Source organism: Oryctolagus cuniculus, chromosome 19, assembly GCF_051225735.1.
Source record: "Oryctolagus cuniculus isolate XC-2025 breed Fujian yellow rabbit chromosome 19, ASM5122573v1, whole genome shotgun sequence".
Taxonomy (NCBI): domain Eukaryota; kingdom Metazoa; phylum Chordata; class Mammalia; order Lagomorpha; family Leporidae; genus Oryctolagus; species Oryctolagus cuniculus.
The window spans coordinates 17,836,781-17,861,428 of record NC_142885.1 but is presented as its reverse complement, the minus strand read 5'-3'; the positions used below and the strand labels follow the sequence as shown (position 1 = coordinate 17,861,428).

The 24,648-nt window shown below is 59.4% G+C and overlaps 2 protein-coding genes across 3 annotated transcripts; one reads left to right on the top strand and one right to left on the bottom strand.

The window, feature by feature from the left end:
* Positions 1–869: 869 nt before the first annotated feature.
* Positions 870–20,106, top strand: POM121 (POM121 transmembrane nucleoporin). Its single transcript, XM_051835453.3, has 13 exons — positions 870–1,500; positions 2,149–2,364; positions 2,633–2,791; positions 4,453–4,533; positions 5,363–5,534; positions 12,336–12,427; positions 13,236–13,309; positions 14,067–14,191; positions 14,312–14,414; positions 14,675–14,890; positions 15,692–17,284; positions 18,296–18,418; positions 18,540–20,106. The coding sequence occupies exons 1-13, from the start codon at positions 929–931 to the stop codon at positions 18,635–18,637; spliced, it is 3,624 nt and encodes a 1,207-aa protein (XP_051691413.3). The 5' UTR covers positions 870–928; the 3' UTR covers positions 18,638–20,106.
* NSUN5 (NOP2/Sun RNA methyltransferase 5) lies at positions 19,667–24,076 on the bottom strand. Of its 2 annotated transcripts, none has more exons than XM_070064527.2 (10): positions 23,873–24,076; positions 23,637–23,759; positions 23,283–23,457; positions 23,089–23,197; positions 21,486–21,624; positions 21,280–21,395; positions 20,942–21,120; positions 20,637–20,847; positions 20,377–20,517; positions 19,667–20,284 (listed from the first exon to the last, which is right to left on the bottom strand). In XM_070064527.2, exons 1-10 carry the CDS (start codon positions 23,963–23,965, stop codon positions 20,203–20,205), a joined length of 1,368 nt encoding a protein of 455 aa, XP_069920628.2. In that variant the 5' UTR covers positions 23,966–24,076; the 3' UTR covers positions 19,667–20,202. The 2 variants fall into 2 exon arrangements, with proteins under 2 accessions (XP_069920628.2, XP_051691417.2); XM_051835457.3 differs by having other exon boundaries at positions 19,667–20,289; positions 23,873–24,075.
* Positions 24,077–24,648: the final 572 nt, after the last annotated feature.

Sequence of the window (24,648 nt, the reverse complement as noted above, 5' to 3'; positions counted from 1 at the left end):
CAGAAGCGAGTTCCAGTAAAGATTTCTGGGCTACCGAGGGCACTGGCTGGTGACAGTCCCTTCTCTCTGCGCGTCTGCTCGCACCCGTCACACACACGCGGAGTTGTGCACCTTTCTTCCCCACTTAACCGGAGAGCCCTGAAGCTCCGATCTGTCCTTCCCCCTTAAGTCCTTTAACGCCTGTCGACGGGATGGATGAATCAGTGAGGAAAGCCGAGCCAGGCCAAGGTCTGCAATGGCAAACCACCAGGTCTTTAAAAACAGCTTCCTTAAGGCGTAGCTCGCAGGGTCGTGCGACCAGCACCACGCCGTAATTCTGAAACACTAAATCCCCTAAATCGGAAACCCGTGAACAGGAGCGGTCGCTGCCTGCTCGCCACCCTGTAGACCCCGGCAACCGCCGATTCCCCTTTCTCAGACGGACCGCAAACCCTCAAAAACCGCCCCTCGTCTCGGGGACCTGCAGGAGCACCGTCCGGCTGGGTCCGCAGTGTGTTCAGAGCTAGATCCCCGCTGCCGAGGCGGGGCGCGGCGGTCCCGCTCGCCACCCTTGCGGTTCGCCGTCAATCCCCGTTAGCTGCGAACGCTCCGTCGGAAAACCGGGCTAACTGCGAAATCCCGCACCGCTGCGAGCAATTGTGCTGAGTGCCCGCCGCCCAGGACGTGTGAGCGCAGGGTGCTGGGGAGAGCAGCCTGCCGCAGCGTCGAGTCCTTAGGCGAGTCCTCCGCGGACGGCGCGCGGGACACCTCCCGCAAGCAGCCCGCACTTTCCCGAACCCGGTCGGGAGCGGGAGCGGGCGCGGGCGTTGCCGGGCAGGAGCGCTTCCTCCGGAGGCGCCGCGTCCGAGTCGCGCGCGCAGTGACGCATCCGGCGCGCGGCGCGGTGCACGCTGGGATATTTAAGTCTTCTCCGCGGCGCGGAGCCGCGATGTCTCCGGCGGCTGCGGCGGCTGGAGGCGAGCGGCGGCGGCCCATAGCGAGCGTCAGGGCCGGCCGGGGCGCGGGCGGAGGCTGGGGCCGCGGCGGACCGGCCGGGGCGGCGCTGCTGGGCCTGTCGCTGCTCGGCCTCGTGCTGTACCTGGTGCCGGCGGCGGCCGCGCTGGCCTGGCTGGCCGTGGGGGCTACCGCGGCCTGGTGGGGATTGAGCCGTGAGCCCCGCGGTTCGCGCGCCGTGTCCTCGCTCGTCCGGAACGCGCGGCGCCAGCGAACGTTGCTCGCTTCGCCCCCGGCCAAGGCGGCGGTAAACGGCGATCTCCTAGAGCCGCGGACCTTACTCGAGGGACCCGACCCCGCCGAGCTGCTGCTCATGGGCAGTTACCTGGGCAAGCCCGGCCCGCCGCCCGCGGCCCGCGCGCAGGAGGGCAGGGACCTGCGGGAGAGGCCGGGCCGCAGCCCGCCCGCCCGCGCCGGCGCGCCCGCGCCCCCGGCGCCCCGCACCCCGCAGGCTTACCCCTCCTTCTCCTCCCCTGTTCTCCGACCCAACAGGCGACCCTCCTACAGGTAGGACACGCGGCCCACGGCCTCCCCCGGGCGGCTCGGCCTTGCCCTGCAAACCGCGACTCGCGTGTGGTTTTGTGCTTTTTACCGAAAACCGTGGTGTGTGCTGGCCGCCCCCGGGCCTCCTATCCCTGTAGGAACGAGAGACCGTGTGGCCAGAGCTCTCCCTCCCACTTGCAACTCCTGCACTTCAGTGTGGTCTTGATTTATCCGAATGTTTAGTAACCCCCGACGTGTCCCTGCTGGTCCTGTCGCGTGCTGGCTGCGGCCTCGTCTGGACCAGAGGTTCTGTTCGCAGAGCTCCGGGAGGGATTGGAGGCAGCACCTCTCAGATTTAGTTAAAGAGACGTTTTCGTTTGGTTCCGGTAGCCGACAAAAGGGGGATGGGTTAGATTTTTGGTGCAGAAGGCATGCCTGGGAGTGGGTGCGGTAGAACCCCTCCCTGCACGCCCCGGCCGCACACCGCCCTGCCACTGCTCCCTGACTTGTTTGGGCAAGGTTTTTAATTTCCCTCTCAGATGGTTGAGGTCTGAGCCCGTGCCACCCTCTGCCCTCAGCTGGAATGGGTAGGGGGCGTTGCCATAGAACCATGGTGGTGTGGGTCGCCTGGGAATCGCGCGGGCTCACGCGGGCCGTCTCCGTTGCCGGCAGGGACTGTGGGACTTTATCGAATCGGTTCGTAATTACGCCCCGAAGACGCTACCCGATCCAGCAAGCCCAGTACTCGGCGCTGGGAGTGCTTCCCACCGTGTGCTGGAATGGTTGTCCCAGGAAAGCTGTGCTCTCCGTGCGCAATTCCAAGATGGTGTGTAGCCCAGTGACCGTGCGGATAGCCCCTCCCGACAGCAAGCTGACCCGTCCTCCGCTGTGAGTACCTCCGTCTGCGGCCACCCCCTTCCGGAGTCCTGCTCGTGGCCAGCAGCCCGTGGAGCCAGAGGGAGTAGCTACTTATCTGAAAGAGAAATCCTAAATTCTAGTGGAACGCCCATTTATCATGGTCTTGCCGGTCGCTTTAGGTTCTGGGGGCACTACACTTTGGCGTGTCGGTGGGCCCCCGGTTTCCAGTGACCGCACCTGTGCCGTACGGAGTGGGGAGGGAGCATCTTCACTGTTTGGATCTCGTCTTCCATTCCAGCCCCGGGCAGACCGTCGACGCAGCACTGGCCTCACCGGCAGCCAGCGCCCCAGACCCGTGTGCGAAGGAGACTGTGCTGAACGCCCTCAAAGAGAGGAAGAAGAGGACGGTGGAGGAAGAGGACCGCCAGTCCCCAGATGGCCTGGAGAATAAGAGAAGGTGACAGGGCAGTGGGTGCTGACAGGCTCACGGGCCCGCAGCTCCTAGCAGCTTCCGCTGGAGAGCCTTGGCTACTCCCCAGCCTGGCTTTCGGAGAGGAGCCTGGCGACAAGGACAGGTAGAGGCCGCCCGCTTCCCAGAGCACAGGGCAGATGCGTTTTCCTGCGTTTTTTTTTTTTTTAAAGATTTATTTTATTTATTTGAAAGAGTTACAGAGAGAGGAAGAGACAGAGAGAGAGGTCTTCCATCCAATGGTTCACTCCCCAGATGGCTGCAACAGCTGGAGCTGTGCCGATCCGAAGCCAGGAGCCAGGAGCTTCTTCCTGGTCTCCCACGCAGGTGCAGGGGCCAAAGGACTTGGGCCATCCTCCACTGCTTTCCCAGGCTATAGCAGAGAGCTGGATCGGAAGTGGAGCAGCCGGGACTCGAACCGGTGCCTATACGGGATGCCGACGCTTCAGGCCGGGGCTTTAACCCGCTGTGCCACAGCGCTGGCCCCAGCTCCTACATTTTGATACAGATGTGTTCAGTTTTCTTTTCACACCTTGCCCTCACAGCTGTGTGCTTGGCAGTTATTTGGGTAATCACCAGTTAAATCCTGTATTTATGCTGAAGGAAACGCTTGTCCAGGAACAGTGAGCACCAGAGTAAGGCAGGCGGATCAGCGATGAGCGTGAAGCCAATTTCCCTATTTGGTTTTCATGCTAATGTAGTAAAAATGGAGTCTGTTTCCTGAGCGTGGGCAGAGCGGAGGCTGAGTGGCCGGTTGGGTGCAGAGCACTCTGCGGCTGCCCAAGGAGCCACTTCAGGATTTCGCTCAGTTTCCGATTCAACAGGCACTTCCTGAGCACCCACTGTGTGCTGGGTCACGGTCCAGGCACCGTGGACAGAGCAGGAACAAGACAGAATCCCCATTGTGAGACTTTAGAGGGAAATGGATGAAGTGGCCAAACGAGCTCCCTTGGCTAAGACTTGATCTCGCACCTCTTCTGTGCGCTCACTAAGGAGAGGGTGGACCCCCAGCAAAAAATAGGATTGGCCCACTTCCTCGCCCGGACCATTCTTGTGCGATGGTTTCCCAGGGGGCCGTCTTTGGGACTGTAAAGGGCAGAGTTAAGTGACAGCGATCTTACTAAGTACATTGTGTCTATAAAATCGGAGGATCGGTCATACTGCCTGGAGGTGGCCAAGTGAGCAGTTTGTGCCCTGGTCGCAGCTGCAGAGGGGTGGGGGTGGGGGGCGGAATGACAGCTTCTCGCGCTCTCCACCTGCTGCTTTTGCCCGATGCTGGTGAGCCTGTGGCTGAGGGCTGTGCGTTAACTTTCCTGTGATTTGGCTGTGGACTTGGTCCCTGAATTGTCTTTGTTGTTTGTAATGTGTGAGCGGTGAGGTGCTAAGTGCTGGATGGTGGTGCTTTTATGGGAAGTTGGCAAGGGGACAGCTGATGCACTGGGTAGTTCTAAAGGACGGGAAGTGTTTCCATCCTATCCTCCCTACCAGGACCAATCTTAGATTGTGTTTACCTTTCAGGAGCGTAGGGGTTTGGAAGAGCACAGAACCTGTGCTTTGTAGAAATAATCTGAGGCTTCAGGCATGTAAGAATGTGCTTTAGGGGGGGAAATGTCTTTATTCTGTCACTGAGAATTCTCTGATTCTTACAGGCGCCATGATAGCAGTGGGAGTGGCCACTCCGCCTTTGAGCCGCTGGTGGCCAATGGAGTCCCCGCTTCTTTTGTGCCTAAGTAAGTGACGGTCCTTGGGGAAGGGGAGCTGTTTCCCTGTAGATTTCTCTCTGAGTCCTGCATCCTTGTAGGGTCACGTCTTTGAAATCGGGAACATTTATAAACAAGGATGAGCGGGCTTATACAGTGGAAAACATGCATTAATACGGAATTAAAATGCTTGCACATTAAAGTTTTAAAATGCATTGGATGAAGAATTGAGTGGAAGGGAAGTGGTGCAGAGAGAGTTAAATGTACTTGACACGCACAGTTTGAGTCTGGACAGCAGAATGACTGCTGAACAAGCCAGTGCACTCCTGGCTGTGCCCGGAAGGAAGAAAGGGGAGAGCGAGAACACGGGCACAGGCGTGTCCTTCGTGCAGACTGTTCCGGCGTGTTCCACTCAGTGCTGCGCTGCTCAGGGGAGGGGCTTTGAGAGTGTAGAGGTGCTGGCCCAAAGGGGAGGAAGTGGGGGAAGGGTCACAGCCTCTGGCCCCCAGAGTAAAGGCGGTCGCGTGGGAGAGGCGGACTCACTTGCTGGGTTTGGCTCTGAACGGATCGTGGTGGAGTTGAAGGAAACGTGTTTTAGTCCAGTATGAGAAGTTGTGGTTCCACGGGTCGCTCTGGGAGATGGCGTTGTCTGTGCTGTGACAGATGCTGAGGGCTGTCCCACAGGATGGGGGTGTGGGAATTCCAGTTCTAGGCTTAGAAACGTGGTTGGTTACTCTTAATGCAGATTGTTTGTAAAAAAAAAAAAAAAAGTACTTTAAAAAAAGTAACTTGTCATGCCCATGGCTGACACCTTAACGTTGATGTTAACAGTACATTTATGTTTTTTCCCTTTTGTTAGGCCTGGGTCTTTGAAGAGAGGTCTGAATCCCCAAAACTCAGATGACCACTTGAATAAGAGGTCTCGCACCTCTTCTGTGAGCTCTTTGACCAGCACGTACACAGGTGGCATCCCCAGCTCCAGCCGCAACGCCATCACCAGCTCCTACAGCTCCACCCGGGGCTTCCCACAGGTACAGTAGCTGCTCTTGAACGTGTGGGACGTGGGTCCTGGGGTCTGTTAGCTGGAGAGCAGGAGTTTGCTCACCGCCTGCTGTCTGGCTGGCACTGAGGATCATCTAAGGCAACAGGAGACACAACTCCTTGAATGGCACAGAATAGAACCCCAGCAGGGGAGCCAGTGTGTGTGTGCCCCTGACGGGAGGCAGAGCCGCTTTGTAGGTGATGTGCGTGCAGTCATGGCACTGATTTGATAAGATCGAGTCCAGCCTGCGTCGGCTCATCAAAGGTTAGAACTTGGAGCTTTCAGTGAGGAGGAGCTGCTAACCCTCTTAGAGGAAGGAGGTTGGAGGGATGGGTTCATATCTTGGCTCTGACCCCTAGTTTCCGAGTAGGTCAGTGAAACTCGGGTTTCCCCGCCTGAAGTGGTGTTGTGCCGGAGGGGTGCGGTGCCTGCCATCCATCTCTCCGTGCGGAGCAGCTGGGGACACGGGGTGGGAGGGGAGAACATTATTTTTTAGCATCAACCCTAATAACTATTTTCCCTCTTCATAAAGCCTCATATTAGTTAATGTCATTCCACCTTCAAGTCGCCTTTATTACAGTCCTTTTGAATCAGGAGCCCAAAATCAGTTCCTTACGTTTGTTCCTTGTCTGTAATACTTCTACTCTCCTTTTTTCATGCTTTTGTAAAAATGAGTTGTTTTCTCCTATGAAATTTCCCACATTCTAGGTTCAATCCGCATCATCTTGACATTTTTATTTTTTAAAAGATTTATTTATTTGAGAGGTACAGTTACAGAGAGAGACACACATACACACAGAGAAAGGTCTTCCATCCACTGCTTCACCCCAATGACCACAGTGGCCAGAGTTGGGCTGATCTGAAGCCAGGAGCTTCTTCCAGGTCTCCCAAGAGGGTGCAGGAGCCCAAGCACCTGGGCCATCCTCTGCCACTTTCCCTGGCGCATTAGCAGGGAGCTGGATCAGAAGAGGAGCAGCTGGGACACGAACTGGCATCCGTATGGGATGCCGGCGCTGCTGGTGGAGGCTTAGTTTACTGCGCCACAGTGCCGGCCGCATCGTGCTGTCACTTTAACAGGCGCAGTGCCCTATTTGTCATGCTCGTTGGATCTTGGCCTTGACTAGGGTTAGGGTCAGTATTTGGCCGAGTGCTTTGTAGGCGATGCTAGTTTCCTGTCGCATCACTTCCGGCAGAGGCTGTCTGGTGATTGGCATGCTGGCCCCTGGGTGCAGGTGTCGTCAGTCGGGTGTGTTGCATGGATTTCCTGCAAGCTTTTCATCTGATTTGGGCAGCTGTTTGCCATTTGTACCTCACACCATTGTTCTGTTAGGTTGCAAAATGGTGGCATTCTGATTCTGTCATTGCCCTTGCATTTATTTTTTTTTTTAAAGATTTATTTATTTATTTGAAAGAGTTACACAGAGAGAGAAGGAGAGGCAGAGAGAGAGAGAGAGAGGTCTTCCATCCAATGGTTTACTCCCCAATTGGCCGCAACAGCTGGAGCTGCGCCTATCCGAAGCCAGGAGCCAGGAGCTTCTTCTGGGTCTCCCATGCGGGTGCAGGGGCCCAAGGACTGGGCCATCTTCTACTGCTTTCCTAGGCCACAGCAGAGAGCTGGATCAGAAGTAGAGCAGCCAGGTCTCCAACCGTTGCCCATTTGGGGTGCTGGCGCTTTAGGTCAGGGCATTAACCCATTGTGCCACAGCGCCGGCCCCGCCCTTGCATTTATTAACTGAAATGCTGGACTCATAGGAAAGTGTTGATGCCATACCTAATTCTAAAGGTGACTGTGAGGTTTTTGCTATTGATTATCTTAAGTTTGTATAAGCATTTCACATTTTTCCATGCCTTGTACTTACTCCTTGTGATGTGCAACCTTTTCCAACCTTGGCTGACAGGCACCCTCTCCCTGGGCTCTTGTATCCTTTGGTTTGGACGCCAGCAGTCTGCTAGAAGGCTTCACTGTTTGCACCTGGACTGCAGGTAGCTTCAGCAGGTGGTTTTGCTTGCTTCTGCTCGGAAGTGGTGTTGAGAGACTGCATTCTGGGTTCTAGGGGAGATAAGATATAGATCAGAAAGAGGACTCTGTGGCTGGCGCTGCAGCTCACTAGGCTAATCCTCCACCTGTGGCGCCGGCACCCCGGGTTCTAGTCCCAGTCGGAGCACCGGATTCTGTCCCAGTTGCTCCTCTTCCAGGCCAGCTCTCTGCTGTGGCCCGGGAAGCAGTGGAGGATGGCTCAAGTCCTTGGGCCTTGCACCCACATGGGAGATCAGGAGAAGTACCTGGCTCCTGGCTTTGGATCAGCGCAGTGCGCCGGCTGCAGCGGCCTTGGGGGGTGAACCAATGGAAAAAGGAAGGCCTTTCTGTCTCTCTCTCTCACTGTCCACTCTGCCTGTCAAAAAGAAAGAGGACTCTGAATCATTCGTTCGTGTATTTCAGGTTCTGATTTTCTTCTTTTTAAAGATTGATCTATTTGAAAGGCAGGGTTACAGAGGGGGGAGAGGTCTTCCATTCATCCCTAAAATAGTCTCAATGGCCAGAGCTGGGCTGGTCCAAAGCCAATAGCCAGGAACTTCCTGCAGGTCTCCCATGTGGGCACTTGGGCCATCCTCTGCCGCTTTCCCAGGCTCATTAGCAGGGAGCTGGATCAGAAGTGGAACAGCTGGGACTTGAACTGGCACCCACCTAGGATACCAGCACTGCAGATGACGGCTTTACCCGCTGCGCCACAGCGCCGGCCCTCAGGTTCAGATTTAAGATGGCAGGCATGTTAGGTAACTTATTTGTTTTTGAAATTTATGTGTGTAGTTCGTTGTTTGAAAGTCAGAGTTACAGAGAAGAGGAGAGACAGAGAGGTCTTCCATCCACTGATTCACTCCCCAAATGCTACAACAGCTGGAGCTGAGCCAGGCCAAAGCCAGGAGCATGGCATTCCATCCGGGTCTCCCACATGGGTGCAGGGCCAAGCCCTTGGACCATCTTCCCCTGCCTTCCCAGGCTCGTTCGTGGGGAGATGGATGGAAGTGGAGCTGCAGTACTCGAACCAGCGCCCACGGGAGGCTGTGCTGGCTTGCAGGAGGCAGCTCTGCCACAGCCCCAGACCTGTAGTTTGATTTTATATTTTTATGTTTTCTTACACAAAAGTGTTGATTCATAGTTTCTTACTTGGTTGATTCTAATATACAGAATTTAAAAGTAATAATATCAGGGTCGTTTCCAGTAAGGTTTAAGAACTGTGATTCATTTTGGCCTTAGTATATTCCCTGTGTAGATACTAGGGGTGTGCAGCTGTGTTTTAAAGCCCCCTGAGCTAAGTGTTGGTTGGTTTCACCACCAGATTGATACATAATGGTCATTTGTTGGTATGTTGTAAAGTCTTGGATGTTTGTGTGTTTCTCTTTGATGTCATTCTGCATCATTCAAAGAAGTACCCAAGACGAGACCCACTCAGAAAGGTCTCCTTTCCCACCACTTCCCTTCACACGGTTCTGGTGCTTTTGGATTACCCTTGCACTGTTTCTTTTTAACCACATGCAAATAAGTGCCTGCATCTAGAAGCCCACCTTCTGACGTTGAGGCACTTAACAACACAGAAAGGCTTGAACCTTGCTCCTCTCACCTTACGTGTGTTACAAGCCCCTCCACAGCAAAATTTAGAAATTCTTTTTCTTCGAACATGGTTGTGTATGTTAGCTAGTTACTACGGTCCTCTATTGATACACATCGGGTTGTTTGCAATCTGCGAACATATGTCGTTCCACACTCAGCAGTCACACCCAGGGGTAGACTCCTAGAAGTCCAGTTTCTGTGGCGCAGTGGGCTAAGCTGCCACCTGCAATGCCAGCATCCTGTGTGGGCACTGGTTCAAGTCCCGGGCACTCTACTTCAGATCCAGCTTCCTGAGTGCACCTGGGAAAGCAGTGGAGGATGGTCCAAGTCCTTGGGCTGAACCCACATGGGAGACCCAGATGGAGTTCCAGGCTCCTGGCTTCAGCTTGGCCCTGCCTTGGCCATTGTATGCATTTAGGGAGTGAACCAGCAGAGGGAAGATCTCTCCCTGCCCTCCACCCCACCCCAGGACTCTGCCTTGCAAGTAAAAAAAAAATCATTAAAAAAAAAAAAAAAAAAACAAACAAACATTCCCAGGTCAAAAGCACTTGTAGTGTTGCAGACACTCAAATTCCTGTGCTCGTTAGCATTCCCACCGCATGTGCAAGAGCGACCGTTTCTCACAGCCTCACCAGCAGACCAAAGCCTTGGGGTTTTGCCAGGTTGACAGGTGAAGAATGATACTTAATTTTTGTCTTTTATAGCTGTTTGATCACCTTTTCCTGTGTGTTTATTTTTTTTAAAAGATTTATGTATTTTTTGAAAGAGTTGCATAGAGAAGGAGAAACAGAGAGAGATCTTACATCTGCTGGTTCACTTCACAATGGCCAGGGCTGAGCCGAGCCAAAGCCAGGAGCTGGGAAGCTTCATCTGGGTCTCCCATGTAGGAGGCAGGAACCCAAACACTTGGGCCATTCTCCACTGCTTTTCCCAGGCCATTAGCAGGGAGCTGGATTGGAAGTAGAGCAGCTGGGACATGAACTGGCGTCTATGTGAGATGTCAGCATTGTAGGTGGTAGCTTAACCCACCATGCCACAAGGCCAGCTCTGGTGTTATTTTCAATTCTCTGTTCATTATTGTTAGTACATTTCTTTGACCTATTTTTCTGAAGGGCACCTGGCATTTTTCTTTCTCTTTTTTTTTTTTTTTTTTTTTTTTTTGATGATTCATTTATTTATGTGGAAGGCAGTTATAGACAGGTAGAGCCAGAGAAGTCTCTGCTTCACTTCCCAAACGGCCACAACGGCCGGAGCTGGGCTCAATTTGAAGCCAGGAGTTTCTTGCAGGTCCCCTACGTGGGTGCAGGGCCCCGAGGACTTGGGCCATCTTCTACTGCTTTCCCAGGCCATAGCAGAGAGCTGGATCGGAAGTGGAGCAGCCGGGACTTGACCCAGAGCCCATGTGGGATGCCGGCACTGCAGGCAGAGGCTTTATCCACTATGCCACAGCACCACCCACCCCCTCTTCTCATTTTTAGGAAGTTATCCGTGCATGTGCAAGGATTTTGGTTATCCAGTTACTTTAATAATGGAAGCTTGGAAACAATGTAGACAATGTCTTTTCAGGGTCTTTGTAAGTGACTTAGAATATTCCCATAGGCGGAAATACTGTGTAACTGCTGAACAGGATGGGTAACCCGACAGCTACTGTGTGAATGCTCTCAACACTGGGAGTGCAGGGCAGGCATGGCACAGCAGGCCCCAGCCTGTCGTGGAGGTCCTGGGTTTGATGCCCATCTCTGGCTTCCCATTCCAGCTTCCTGCTATTGCAGACCCTCCCTGGGAGGCGGCTCCCACCCATGTGGGAGACCTGGATGGAGTTCTGACTCCTGCCATTGCAGACAGCTGGGAGTGAACCAGCAGATGGGAAATGTATGTGTCTGTCTCTCTCCATCTCTCAAATTGGGAGGAAAAGAAAAGAAAGTACAGAACAGTGTGTACCGTGCCTTCTAATGTTTGGTCTGTTGGTTTCTTTCATCTTTTAATGTGCCTGAGAAAATTCTGACGGGACACATTGGAAACCAGTAATAAATAATTATTGAGATTACAGGAATATTTGCTGCATACTATTATTTTTGTAATGTTTTTTAATTCCAACACTGGATTCTCTTGTTTGTTTAAGATTTGTTTATTTGAAAGGCAGAGTTACAGAGAGGCAGAGAGAGAGAAAAGCCTTGCATCTGCTGGGTCACTCCCCAGATGGCCACAACGGCCAGAGCTGTGCTGATCCGAAGCCAGGAGCCAGGAGCTTCTTCCGGGTCTCCCATGTGGGTGCAGGGGCCCAAGAACCTGGGCCATCTTCCACTGCTTTCCTAGGCCATAGCAGAGAGCTGGATCGGAAGAGGAGCAGCCGGGACTCGAACCAGCACCCATGTGGGATGCTGGCACTGCAGGCGGCGACTTTACCTGCTGTGCCACAGCACTGACCCCTGATTTTGGAATTTGTAAAATGTACAAGTATTACTTTTTCTGGTTTCAAAGGATTATTTTTTTTTTAAATTTTTGACAGGCAGAGTGGACAGTGAGAGAGACAGAGAGAGAGGTCTTCCAAAGGATTTTTTTTTAACAGTTTAACAGTCTGATAACTGTTAAACAAAAAGTAGCACTGACGTGTCCTAGCTCTCCCAGCCCCCAGGGCGGGTTTCCCCGGCTCATTTCTCTCAGCAGTGTCTGTTCTGCTGTACTACCTTTGTCACAGTGGAAGTGCATGTAGGAGGGTCCTTTTCTAGACTCTTTTTTTTTTTAAGATTTATTTATTTATTTGAGAGGAAGAGTTAGAGGGGGGGGGGGGGGTCTTCCATCCGCTGGTTCACTCCCCAAATGGCCACAGTGGCTGGAGCTGGGCTGGTCTGAAGCCAGGAGCTGGGAGCCAGGAGCTGCTTCTGGTGTGGGTGCAGGGGCCAAGCACTCGGGCCATCTGCTGCTGCTTTCCCAGGCGCATTAGCAGGGAGCTGGAAGTGATGCCAGTGTCACCGGCAGTGCCCTGACACCAGCGCTGCCTCACTTTCCTCGTCTCATCTTTGCCTCCAGAATCAATCCTGGCAATTGGGTTTCTTCCCAGGAGCCTGTCTTCACCAAGGGGTCTTTGTGGTAGCCCAGGGGTGCTCGCTGCACAGTCGTGCTGAGGGCTCTGTGCCCGCTGCCGGCAGGCTCACTGCGGCCACTGCCTTTGCCTTTCAGCTGTGGAAGAAGAGCGGCCCCACGTCATCCCCCTTCTCTAGCCCGGCCTCCTCCCGCTCCCAGACGCCAGAGAGACCAGCAAAGAAGACCAGGTAAGGAGCACTCTCTTCAGCGGCTGTGTGAGAGGGGAGAGGAGGGAGAGTGCCCTCAACTCTTTTCCAAGGATGTGGGCCACAAGAGGAGGACAGCGAGGGGCTCCCAGGGCTGCTGTTGGCTCCTGCGGGCTCACACTGGCTGCAAGGCCTTCGGCTCTGCCTCCTCGTGCCCCAGTGGGAGGGACAGGTGCGAGAGTGGAGGCCGCCTGCGGAGGAGCGTGTCCGTGGGCAGCAGCTGGCCCTCCAGGTGCTTCCCACGCCCCAGAGCTCCACGCCCTCACGGGTCAGCGGGTCTGTGTCCAGGATTCCCAGGAACTTGGCAGGTTGGAAGATTTGGAAGAATGTTACTTTATGGTGGTTTTTTTTATTATTTATTTATTTATTTGAGAGGTAGAGTTACAGACAGTAAGAGGAAGAGACAGAAAGGTCTTCCTTCCGCTGGTTCACTCCCCAAATGGCTGCAATGGCCAGAGCTGTGCTGATCAGGAGCCAGGAGCCTCTTCCCAATCTCCCACTCTGGTGCAGAGGCCCAAGGACTTGGGTCATCTACTGCTTTCCCGGGCCATAGCAGAGAGCTGGATTGGAAGAGGAGCAGCCTGGACTAGAACTGGCGCCGGCCCCTATGGTGGTTTCTCCCTGCTTGTCTGTAGGAATCGTGTTCTGACTTCTTTTTCTGACATCTTCGGGCCATACATTGTGGTCGTTCTGGGCGTTGGCCACTTGGTGGTTAGGAGGGTATAAGAAGTGATCCAGCACTTTGGTCTAGAGTTCATTCTGAACTAACTCCTGCCTTTGTGCCCTGCAGAGAGGAGGAGATGGGGCATCATTCCAGCTCATCACCTCCATTGGTGACGGACAAGGAGTCCCAGGGAGAAAGGGGTAAGTTGACAAGCGAGCAGGAGCGGCCATGGGAAAAGTGTGTCTGAAGGGTGTGCGGATTAATACGCCTTGAAAAATGTGTGAGCCTTGTGATGTGCAGGGCACGCTAGACACAGGCAGAGAAGTCCTTGTCTCGCAGAGCTTCTAGTGTGATGAGGACAAAGGTGACACACACCAACCGAGACAGACAGGCGCAGCTGGAGGCACTGAGCCCTGTAGGGGGTTAGTCTGGTAGGCAGTTGCAGGGCAGCATTTGGAGCCGTTTTCTGCTCTTACCCTGGTACCTCAAGTGTCTGTCCACGTCCTCTTCCCTGTTAGAAATACTCTTGCTGCTACCGCCCCCGTGTCCAAACTGTGGAAAATAGAATCTTCTCAGAGATGGACTGAAAGCGCTTGTTAACCAAGTCTGCAGACCAGACCTTCCCATCCGTCCTTCCCTGTTGCTGGAATGGAGTATCTGAGGCTGGGTATTTTCCAGAGAAAAAACACTGGCCTGGCTCCTACTTTGGAGGCAGCCCCAGCTGTTCTGCCCCCTGGTGGGGGCCTCACGGCCTGGTGAGGGAGCGGAAAGGGAGCACAGCTCCGTGCGGAAGGAGCAAGCCCACAAGGGGGCCTCCTGCTCTCCTGAGCCCTCGCTGCGGTCCCTGAAAACTCCATGAATCCCCTCCTGAGGCAGCACCAAAGGCCCACACACCGCGCCCAGGCTTGCGACGTGACGTGCTCAGAGCCCCGCCCAAGTCTGTGTTTCTTTCTCCAGCTGCAGACACGGCCACGTGGAAGAAACAAAGCCCGGGGAGCTCTCCCTCCACACCTGGCAGCTCTGGGCAGCGTAAGCGGAAGATTCAGCTGCTGCCGTCCCGTCGAGGGGAACAGCTGACCCTGGTATAGTCTCATCCGTGTCTCCTGCCCGCCCTCGCGTCCCGCTGCTGTCTCCAGCAGGCTGAGTGCGTGTCCCTTCCGGCGTGCCCTGCCAGGCCTGACTTCTCCCTCTTGTCCGCGCAGCCGCCCCCGCCCCAGCTCGGCTATGCTGTCACTGCTGAAGACTTTGACATGGAGAAGAAAGCTTCGTTGCAGTGGTTCAACAAGGTCCTGGAGGACACGACTGGTAAGGAGCGGAGGACAGGTGCATCCCAGAAGGTTTGCCCCCACCCCCACCCCCGAGGGCTTCTTGTCTGGGGGAGGGAGGGCAGGCACAGAAAGGGACCCGTGCTTCCTGTTTGTCTTTGCCCCTGATCGCTGAGACCTGGAGAGCAGTGGACGGCGGCCGGGGCAGCATCTGGGATGGCGGACCTGCGCGCCGCCCCACGCCCTCCGTGTCCCTGGGCAGCCCAGCGGAGGCTGGCTGAGTCTGGTCGTCTTCCCTAGATGCGGCCTCCGACTCCGCACCTGAGAACCCCCCCAGCAGCCAGGCGCCTCTGACCTTCTCCCTGCCTGCCCCCGCCCCCACCGCCGCCGCCGCCGCCCCCCCGGTCCCTGCCGCCACTGCAGCCTCGCCAGCCAGCCTGCCGGCCCCCAGCGCCAACCCACTGCTGGAGAGCCTGAAGAAGATGCAGAGCTGCCCGGGCCCGCCAGCCGCGCCAGGTGAGCCACGCCGGCCGAGGCCAGAGCGCCCTGCAGTCACTCTCGGCCTGGGGTGGTTTTTATACAAAGACCTAGTTCTTTCTAAGGCAAAGTAACAGAGGCAGAGAGCGAGCTCTTCCATCCACTGGTTCACGCCCCAGATGACTGCAACGGCAGGGGCTGGGCCAGGAGAAGCCAGGAGCCTGGAGCTTCCTACGCCGGTGCAGGGGCCCAAGCACTTTGGGCCACCTGCTGCTGCTTTCCCAGGTGCATTAGCGGGGAGCCAGCATTGCAGACGGCAGCTTAACTCGCTGTAGCACAGCGCCAGCCCCTGAGCGGGCACAAGCTCGAGGTCTCGCTGTCGCTTCCCAGGGAGTTGAGGGGAGGTGGCGGCCCCATGTGGCCCTGGGGAAGCGGCTTGGTTTCTGACCCTAGATTTGAAACCGAGTTCCCTGTCTGCTCCGAGCCCTCCATCTGTAAAGCAAGAATGCCACTCCCCCGGTGTCTGCGGGGTCAGTGCTGCGTGTGCCTGCTGGGCGACGGGCCGGCCTCATGGTGGCCCCTGTCCCTGGGGGTCTTTCCGGGTCTGCCACTCGCACCCGCAGCTGTCGCGGTTTCTTCCCGGCTGCGTGCTCTGCACGTGGGGCTGCACTCGGGGTCTCTGGGGGCAGATGTTCCCCACTGCACCCTCTGACGGACCTGGAGCGCCCTCTGAGTCGTGTCTGTCCACGGCCTCGCGTGTCCCTAGTACCGCGGCAGGCACCAGAGCAGAGCACAGCACAGCCTGCCTTCAGAGCTGCCTTCCCTTCCCACTCTTCCCAGAATCCGCTGGAGCTGCGGCCACGGCCACCCCTCCGCCTCCGAAGACGCCCAGCCCACCGGCCCCGGCCAGCTGTTCCCAGGCGGAGCCCCTCGCGGGCACGTCTTCCGACTCCAAGCCTGCAGCGCCGCTCCTGGGGCTAAGCCCTGCTCCTGCCCCGACACCCGTCACCGACACCCCCAAGGCCCCTGCAGCCCCTCAGGCCGAGCCCTCACCCCCACCCAGCACACTGCTGCGCGCACTGTGCTCCCTGCCCGCTCAGCCCCCCGCCCCTGCCACCCCTGCCACCCCCACCGCCCCCACTGCCCCCGCCACGACCACAGCCTCCCCCATGTTCAAGCCCATGTTCGTGGCCACGCCTAAAAGCGAGAGCGAGGGCCCCTCGCCACCAGGCCCCCCGGTCACCACCGCGGCAGCTGCCAGTGCCCCTGCCCCGACCACGACCAGCGCCTCCACCCTCACTTTCAAGCCCATCTTCGGCAGCTCGGGGCTGCCTGCGCCCGTGCCCTCGGCCACGCCCTTCTCCTTTAAGCAGACCACCACAGCCGCCGCCACCACAGCCGCCACCGCCCCTCTCTTCACGGGCCTGGCTGCTGCCAGCTCCGCGGCGGCCTGCGTCACCACCACTTCGTCCGCGGACTCCGCGAAGCCAGCGTTTGGCTTTGGCGTGGGCGGCGGCACGAGCACCACTGCCTCCACCGCGGCACAGCCGTTCCTCTTCGGGGCGCCCCCCGCCTCCGCCGCCAGCTTCACCCCAGCCGTGGGCTCCATGTTCCAGTTCGGCAAGCCTGCCGTGCCCACCTCGGCCGCCACCGCCACCTTCGGCCAATCCCTCCCCAGCGCTGCCCACACAGCGGCCAGCAGCACGGCTGGCTTCGGCGGCTTCGGCTCCCTCAGCACCTCGGCCCCCGCCGCCCCCAGCCAGCCCACGCTGACGTTCAGTAGCACGACCACCCCGGCGTTCAACATTCCCTTCGGCTCGAGCACCAAGCCCGCCGCCCCGGCGTACCCCGGAGCCAACCCCCAGCCCACGTTCGGGGCCGTGGAGGGGCAGCAGCCAGGGGCCGCCAAGCCAGCCCTCGCCCCGAGCTTCGGCAGCTCTTTCAGCTTCGGGAACTCGGCAGCCCCGGCCCCAAGTGCAGCGCCGGTGCTGGCCACTGGCCAGCCGGCGTTCGGCAGTGCCACGCAGTCCTCCTTCGGGGGTCTGAAAGCCACGGCTGCCGCCTTTGGCGCCCCTGCCAGCACCCAGCCCGCCTTCGGCAGCACCACTGCGGTGTTCTCCTTCGGGGCGGCCACGCCGACCACCAGCAGCGGGACCAGTAGCACGGTGTTCGGCAGCACGACTCCGTCGCCCTTCACGTTCGGGGGGCCAGCCGCCCCGGCTGGCGGTGGGGGCTTCGGGCTCAGCGTGGCCACCCCAGGCGCCAGCTCCACCTCGGGAGCGTTCAGCTTCGGCGCCGGACAGAGTGGGGCCACAGGCACTGCCACACCCTTCGGGGGGGCCTTGAGTCAGAACAGCCTGGGGGCCCCCACCCAGACCAACCCCTTTGCCTTCAACATGGCCAGCACGCCGGAGAGCAAGCCTGTGTTCGGAGGTAAGACTGGGGATCTGGCTGGCGCGGTCTCCTTGGGAGCCTGCGGTAAGCAGCACGTGGAGGGGCGTGGCCAGTTACTGCAGGTGCAGCTGCGCGGGGCGGGGCTCTGCGAGGGCGCCACCTTGTGATGGGGGGTAGAATCGCGGGCGTGGCGAAGAGGGTTAGAGGCGGAGGAGGCGCGAGCGAGGGTGAAGCAGGCAGCGTGGAGGTGGTTGTGGGATTGGCAGCATGCGTGGAGTGATCAAGTTCGCTTCAGGGAGGCTGGGTTGCTGGGAACGGAGTGGGGGAGGGTGTGAGGGATGGGCCCCTTTGGGCGGGGAAGCTGTCCTTGTGAATTAAAGGGGAGCAGTCGGCACTGTCTCCCCAGCAAGTTTACTGGCGCAGCAGAGATGTGCAGGCAGCTGGCTGGAGCTCACCTGCTGCGGCTTGGGCCAGCCCTGCCAGAGGGCCAGAGCTCCCTGGTCTCAACAAGCTGGAGGAATGCAGGAGCCGGGGTGCAGGGAGGGCGCGGTGTGCAGCACCGTGGGGCCTGGGGTTCGGACACGTGGCAGGCTGGGCAGAGGAGCAGATTCAGGCAGCGAGGTCGAGAGACCACACAGTAAGGCCATCAACACTGGTGACAGATGAGGACAGGGAACCGCGTGGCGGTTACCAGGTGAACCGGCAAGGACACGGAGCTGATGAGGATGGGGGGGGTGGAAACAGCATTGGGGAGCAGGCAGACGCCCCCACACACACCTTGGGCCCTGAGTCGTGAGCACCAGAAAGCCTGGCCTGCCTTGGAGAGGGCAGATACCGTGAGGACAGCCGTGGGCCACAGCGGTGGGTTTTGTGGGGATGCTAACGAGGATTAGTCCTGGTGGAAGCTGGGACCTGCTGAGTGCTGTGCTGTGCGGTGGCAGCCGAGGGGACAGGGACCGACCCCACTCTGCAGCTGCACAGAACTCTGAGGAAGCAGGGGCGGTGCCCGCTGCCCCCGCGGCTCCACAGTGCTCTGCCATCTGCTTCTAGGCACCTCCACACCCACCTTTGGTCAGAACGCCTCTGCCCCCGGAGTGGGCGCGTCGGGCAGCAGCCTGTCCTTCGGGGCGTCCTCCACGCCCACCCAGGGCTTCGTCGGCGTGGGAGCTTTCGGTAAGCAGCAGTGGGCTTGGCTTCCAGGCTCTCGCGATGGGCGCCCCACCCCTGCCTGCGCGCTGGAGGTGAGGAACCCGGGCACCGGCCATCCTGATGAGATGTCATTGACTCTTTCCAGGGTCGGCGGCCCCTTCCTTCTCCATTGGTGCGGGATCTAAAACCCCAGGGGCCCGACAGCGACTGCAGGCCCGAAGGCAGCACACTCGCAAGAAGTAGCCTCGGTCTCCTGCCTGTCTCCCCCCCACCCCCCCCCCCACCCCCCGTCCCACCCGGCACCCAGGCCCGGACTCTGCCTGCCAGGAAGAGCCTCTGACCCTTGGAGTTGATTGAGTAAACTTCTCCCAGACCTCCGGCCTCGGCCGCCAGCAGGGAGGGGCAGCGGCGGGGGCTGGCCCTTGACTTGAACAGTCGCCCTGGTGAGCCCCTGCCTCCCGCCTCCCCCGGGAGCCCCGTGCACACTGGACGGGACTGGGAGCGGGCTGCCTGAAGCTTGACCTTGCCTGGCTGGGCTGGAGGAAGTGGCTCCCCCGCGGGCCCCCGAGGGGACCCTCTCTCCCTGTTTCTCGCTGCTCTGTTCCTCGCAGGATTTTCCCTCTTGAATGACCTTGAATCTAGCTTTGCCTTGGAGCCCCCAGAGGGTGCCGCTCCCGCTGCCCCGTCCCCTCCTGCCAGGTCACTCAGTGTTTTCGTCTCCCCCTAAGAGCTCGGCGGCTGAAGACTGTTAGCCTGGCAGATCGGGGGGAGACGCCGCGCCCACCTCCGGGCTGTGTCTGCCTCTCGGGGATTGTACGTTCTAAGCCTTGTCCTGTGTCACTAGTCCGATGCGCGTGTCTATCGCTCTTTGAACCGAGTTTGGAGGAAGAATCAAATCGTATGAGTGGCGGCATGTTGGTAGTGCCGGACTTGTTTCCCGACTGTCCTGGGGCCTCGCTAATTGAACGTGGCGGTAACACCGCTTCACGGCCACGCGTGCTGACTCCTGAATTCTCCAGTGGTGTTCTCACTCTAAGGGCTGGCAGCCCACGAGGATGGGCCGGGGGAAGCAGAGCCCTCCATGGAGGCAGGCACCCCCGTCCGCGTCAGGAGACCTGACGTGATGGCCCACGACCCAAGGTGACCTGCCCGCTCTTCCCACACAGGTGCCCCAACACCGCCCCTCCCCCAGGCCCAGGCGCCTTGCTGCCAGCCCAGCCTCTTTGGGAGAAGTGTGAATGCGTGTGTCTAAATTAAAAAAATATTTAAACATTTTTTAACAAAATAAAAATTTATTTTTGTATTTAAGCTAAATTGCCTTTTAAATTCCTTCAAGCTTGGTTCACTGAGGTGGTTAAGTGTAAATGCTGACTAGGAGTAGCGTAGTGAGTTCTGCCTGTGCGTGGCCCGGGCCGCTCCTGGGGCTGTTTTAGGAACAATGTGATGTAGGCGTGACCCCCCCCCACCCCGCCTGCAGGTGTCGCGCCCGGCCACTTTACCTCAGCTGCACCTGCACAGGCAGGCCAGCGGCCAGGGGCCCCTGCAGGGCCCGAGTGAGTGAGAGGGTGAGTGGATGGCGTGCGCCGGCAGGGGCTTCCCGTTACGGACACACGGATGTAATTCCTGTTGAGTCTAGTTGGAATTTTTAGTATGAATGTGAGATTTTTCTCCTTGCTTATGTCATTAAGAATAAAAAACTGTGATCGATCTCAGGCCCTGTCCTGCCTTTTCTTTCCGGGGGACAGCCACCGGGTCCAGCCGCTGGGGGACAGCACAGCCGCTGCTACGGCCCCGGTGCGGCGCAGGGGTCACCTGCCGCTTTCCGCCGTCTCTTCTTCCTCTTGGGGCCTGGGCTGAGTGGTTCCGGGGGCGACGCTGTGGCCTGGGAGGCTGAGCTAGAAGAAACGGCCCCAAGTTACGTGTGCCCCCGGCCCCCATCCAGCATCCTCCCGGCAGGCCCCATCCCCTACCCACGCCCTCACCTGGGTACTTGCACCCTTTCGAAGACAGCAACGAAGAAGCCGCCGGTGAGGGTGGTCTCGGGGGAGGCCCGGAGGCAGTGTTCGGCACCTGGGAAAGTGCCGAGGCCTCGGTGGGGCCAGGCAGGGAGCACAGGAGCGAGCCTGCGGAGAGCAGCGGCTCAGGCCCGGGCGGGGCAAGGGCCGGGGCGGGGCAAGGGCCCGGAGGGAGGGGGCGCAGGCCGGGGCGGGGGCGACAGAGCCCGCTGCACCCACTGCCGTACCTGAAGGTGCCTGGGCTCTGCTGCAGGGCCGCCTGCACCACGTCCTCGTTCTCCTCCTGGCACAGGGAACACGTAGAGTAGACGAGGCGCTGCAGGGCGGGGAAGGTGAGCGCGTGGCACAGGGCTCGCTGCTGGAACCCCGCCAGTGCCCGCAGGCGCTCCGGGTTGGGTGCACCTGCCCCAGGCTCCTCCAGCTGTCTGGTCACCATCCCTGAGGAGGAAGAGCACATGTCAGGGATCCCAAGGCCATTGGGGAGTGGAAACTAAAACCCAGGAGAGCCCCCGCCACGCCTCCCCCGCCTCACCGGAGCCGCTGCAGGAGGGGTCCAGCAGGATGTACTCGACCTGCCGGTAGCGCTCATCGGAGGGCGACACTGCCAGGAAGTCCTTCTCAGCCAGCTCGCAGCAGGAGACACCAGCCCGCGCCAGCAGCGTGGCCATTGACGCCAGCCGCTTGGCGTCGAGATCAAAGGCAAAGATCTTCCTGGGAAGGGCAGAGGTGGGGTGACCGGGGAAGCTCAGGAGACACCGGAGAGCCACAGCTGCCAGACACACGCCAGTAACCCGAACCCAAGGCAGCGCACCCTGGGGGTCCCGAGTGGGGTACAGACCCTACCCCTCCCTCTCCTGGTCGCAGCCTCACCCCCGGTTCTTCAGAAGAGCCGCCAAGTGACTGGTCTTATTGCCTGGGGCGGCACAGGCATCGATGACGTGGGCCCCGGGTGGGGGCGCCAGCAGCGTGGCCGGGAGGCAGCTGGCCTAGCAGGACAGGGCACAGTGGCTGGGTGAGCAGAGGCCCCGGGCCGCGCACACACGCACACCCCTCCCTCTGCCTCCCGGCTTCCCCACCTTGTCCTGTAGGATGAGGTGACCGGCCTGGTACAGCGGGTGCTCGTGCAGGTCCGTGTGCGCGGGAAACACCAACAGCTCCGGCAACAAGGGATCCAGGAGAAAAGACTTGCCCTGCAGGGCCCGCAGGTCCTCCAGGCTGCCAGGAGCAAGGACCAGAGTGAGCAGCCACGCCTGAAAGGGTCCATTCACACGGCACGCGCGGAGCACGGCTCCAGAGCCAGCTGGGGCTGTCCGGCTGCTAACGCTCTTGGGAAGGCAGTGGAAGATGACCCAACACAGGAGACCCGGATGAAGCCCCTGGCTCAGCCTGGCCCAGCCCTGGCCGTTGCAGGCCCTTGGAGAGTGAACCGGCAGATGGGGTCGATCCACTGACCCCTCCTCTCCCTGTCACTCTGCCTTTCAAGTAAAGGACAGAAAATGGTTCTCGAGCCACCCAGCGTGAGTTCATGATCCCACATGCCAGCAGGGGCACGTGGGCCAGCGGCTCGGCCCACACTTTTGCGAGATGGCAGGTGTGTGGTAACACGAGTCGGCGCGTTTGGAACACACAGCACAAACGCCAGCCACACTGTTAACGCGTGAGCGTGGGGCAGGGGGGCTTCACAGAAGACGGAGGGAGCGCTGCCCACTCCCCACCTGGCGTGTGAGCTCGCAGGGGGCCTCGGAGAGCGACCGGCACCTCTGGGGAGCGCAGGGGCCCCGCCAGCTGTGGCTTCAGCTCCTCCTGCTGCCGCCCGAGGAGGCGGCCTGGGAGTAGGGGCCGGCTGAGCTGCCTCTGCCCACAAGCGCCTACACCGAGGCAGTGGTGGTGTAAATGCCTACACTGGACCACACGGGCGGCCCCCATGCGAGCCGGGGAGGAACTGGGAGTGGCCGATGCAGTGCTGACAGGACAAGCCGCGACCGGCAGGGGCAAGGGCAGAGGGATCTGAGGGGTACAGGACGCGGGATTGAAGGAGCTGAGGTCGAGGTGGTGGCCCAGCTCCACTGGAGTGCAAGTCCACTTCCGATCCAGCTCCCTGCCAGTGTGCCTGGGAAGGCAGCGCGCGATGATGGCCCACGTGCTTGGGCCCCTGCACCCATGTGGGAGACCCGGATGGAGCTCCAGGCTTTGGCCTGGCCCAGCCCCCGTGGTTGTGGCCATTTGGGGAGTGACCCAGCGGATGGAAGAGTTACCTTTCGCTCTAGCCCTGTCACGCTCCCTTTTTCAACCTTTATACATATACATATACGTATGTGGGTGGGGAGGAGTGTATTTTTAAAGACTTATTTATCCACTGGTTCACTCCCCAAACGGCTGCAAAGGCCGGAGCTGGGCCGATCCGAGGCCAGGGGCTTCTCCCAGGTCTCCCTCGTGGGTGGCAGGGACACAAGCACTTGGGCCATCTTCCACTGCTTTCCCGGGCCCATCAGCTGGGAAGCGGAGCAGCCAGGACTCGAACCGGCGCCCATACGGGATGTCGACTCCGCAGGTGGCGGCGGCGGCTTCACCATATACGTTTGTATGAACGTACCAGGGGATAGGCAGGAGGCCTGGGCGGGACCCCGCGCGCAGTGCTAGCGACCCAGCCTCCCCCTGCCCAGGGCGGCCAGCTCTCACCTGGAGGCGCGACCCTGGTAGGAGAAACCTTGTCTCTTGAAATAATCCACCGCGTCTTCGGTGCAGGTCTTGAGCGTGTTCACGCGCACGAACCGCGGCACTTGGGCGTCTAGGGAGCAACCGGCAGTGAGCGCGCGCGCACGCACGCGGCCTCTCGGGCCCGCGCCGGCCCCGCTCGGACGCTGCCGGCTCACCTGGGCCAGGCTGGGCTCCCGCCTCCAGCAGCTCCTCGTTCCTGCTCACGCCGCGCCGAACCTTGAGCCGCGCCAGCTCGGCCTGCAGCCTGGCCTGGTGCCGGCGCAGCAGCGACTTCCAGCGGCCGCCGCCGCCGCGGAAACCCTTCCCCAGCAGCAGCTCGTACACCAGCACCTGCGGGTGGGTCAGCACGGGCGCAACAGCTCGGCGTGCGTGCCCCCCGCGCCCCCCACACAGAGTGCCGGACCCGCGGGGGGCTCCCCGGCCCGCACCTGCCCGGACAGGCGCGCGCCAGCCTGGGCACGCCGACCAGGTCCACACCCGCTCAGCCGCCAATCCCGCCAGGCGCTCACCTTGGCCAGGTGCGGCCGCAGCTTCTTCTCGGCGCGGAGGAGGCCCGCGCTGGCGATCACGGCGTCCAGCACGGCGGAGTAGCGCTGCGTCTCGCACACCAGCGCGTACAGCTGCTTGACGTTCTGCACGGCCGAGGGGAGAACTCGCTGGGCCGGGAGCCGGTCGACTCCCGCCCTGCCCGGGCCGCCCTGCCCGATCCCTGGCTCCCCAATTTCCTGCCCCTGGACCCCGCTACCTGGAAGCTGCTGGCGTACACCAGCCCCTTGATGGAGCCCTGGCGGCTCTCCACGCCAGCCAGCACGGCCGCCGCGGCGGCATACAGCCCCATGCTTCCCGGTCCGCACGCCTTTACGGCTCTGTCGCGAAGCGCGGCCGACTTTGCGCCCTGTCGGACTTCCGGGGCCAGAGGGCACCAGGCTTCCGGACCCGGAACCAGCGGGGGCGACTCCGCCCCCCAGAGGTGCGCGTGGGTAACTACACTGGCTGGGGTGCGGAGCGGGGCTCGCGGATCCTGTCTGCCCCCTTTGCGAGCTGTGGGCTTTGTGCTTTGACCCTTGAATGATGAGCAGGCAGTGGGGTTCCCCCGCTGTCTTTAATCTCTGTCGCGGAGGCTGACTGCACAGGTGCAGTGGCCATACGTGCTGCTCCCAGTCTGTTTCTTCTCTCGTCTGTCCCTTAGTGCTGTTATCTTAAGTATCTCTGGTCTTAGGTAGTACAGGCTTTTCCAGTTCATTGCTGCTTTGTTTAAAAAAAAAATTATTTATTTGAAAGGCAGAATTCCAGAGACAGAGGTCTTCCATCCACTGGTTCACTCCCCAAATGGCTGCAACAGGAACGGTTGAGCCAGGCCAAAGCCAGGAGCTTCTTCCGGGTCTCCCATGCGGGTGCAGGGGCCCAAGGACTTGGGCCATCTTCTACTGCTTTCCCAGGCCACAGCAGAGAGCTGGATTGGAAGTGGAGCAGCCGGGATTCAAACTGGTGCCCCTAGAGGATGCAGGCAATGCAGGCAGT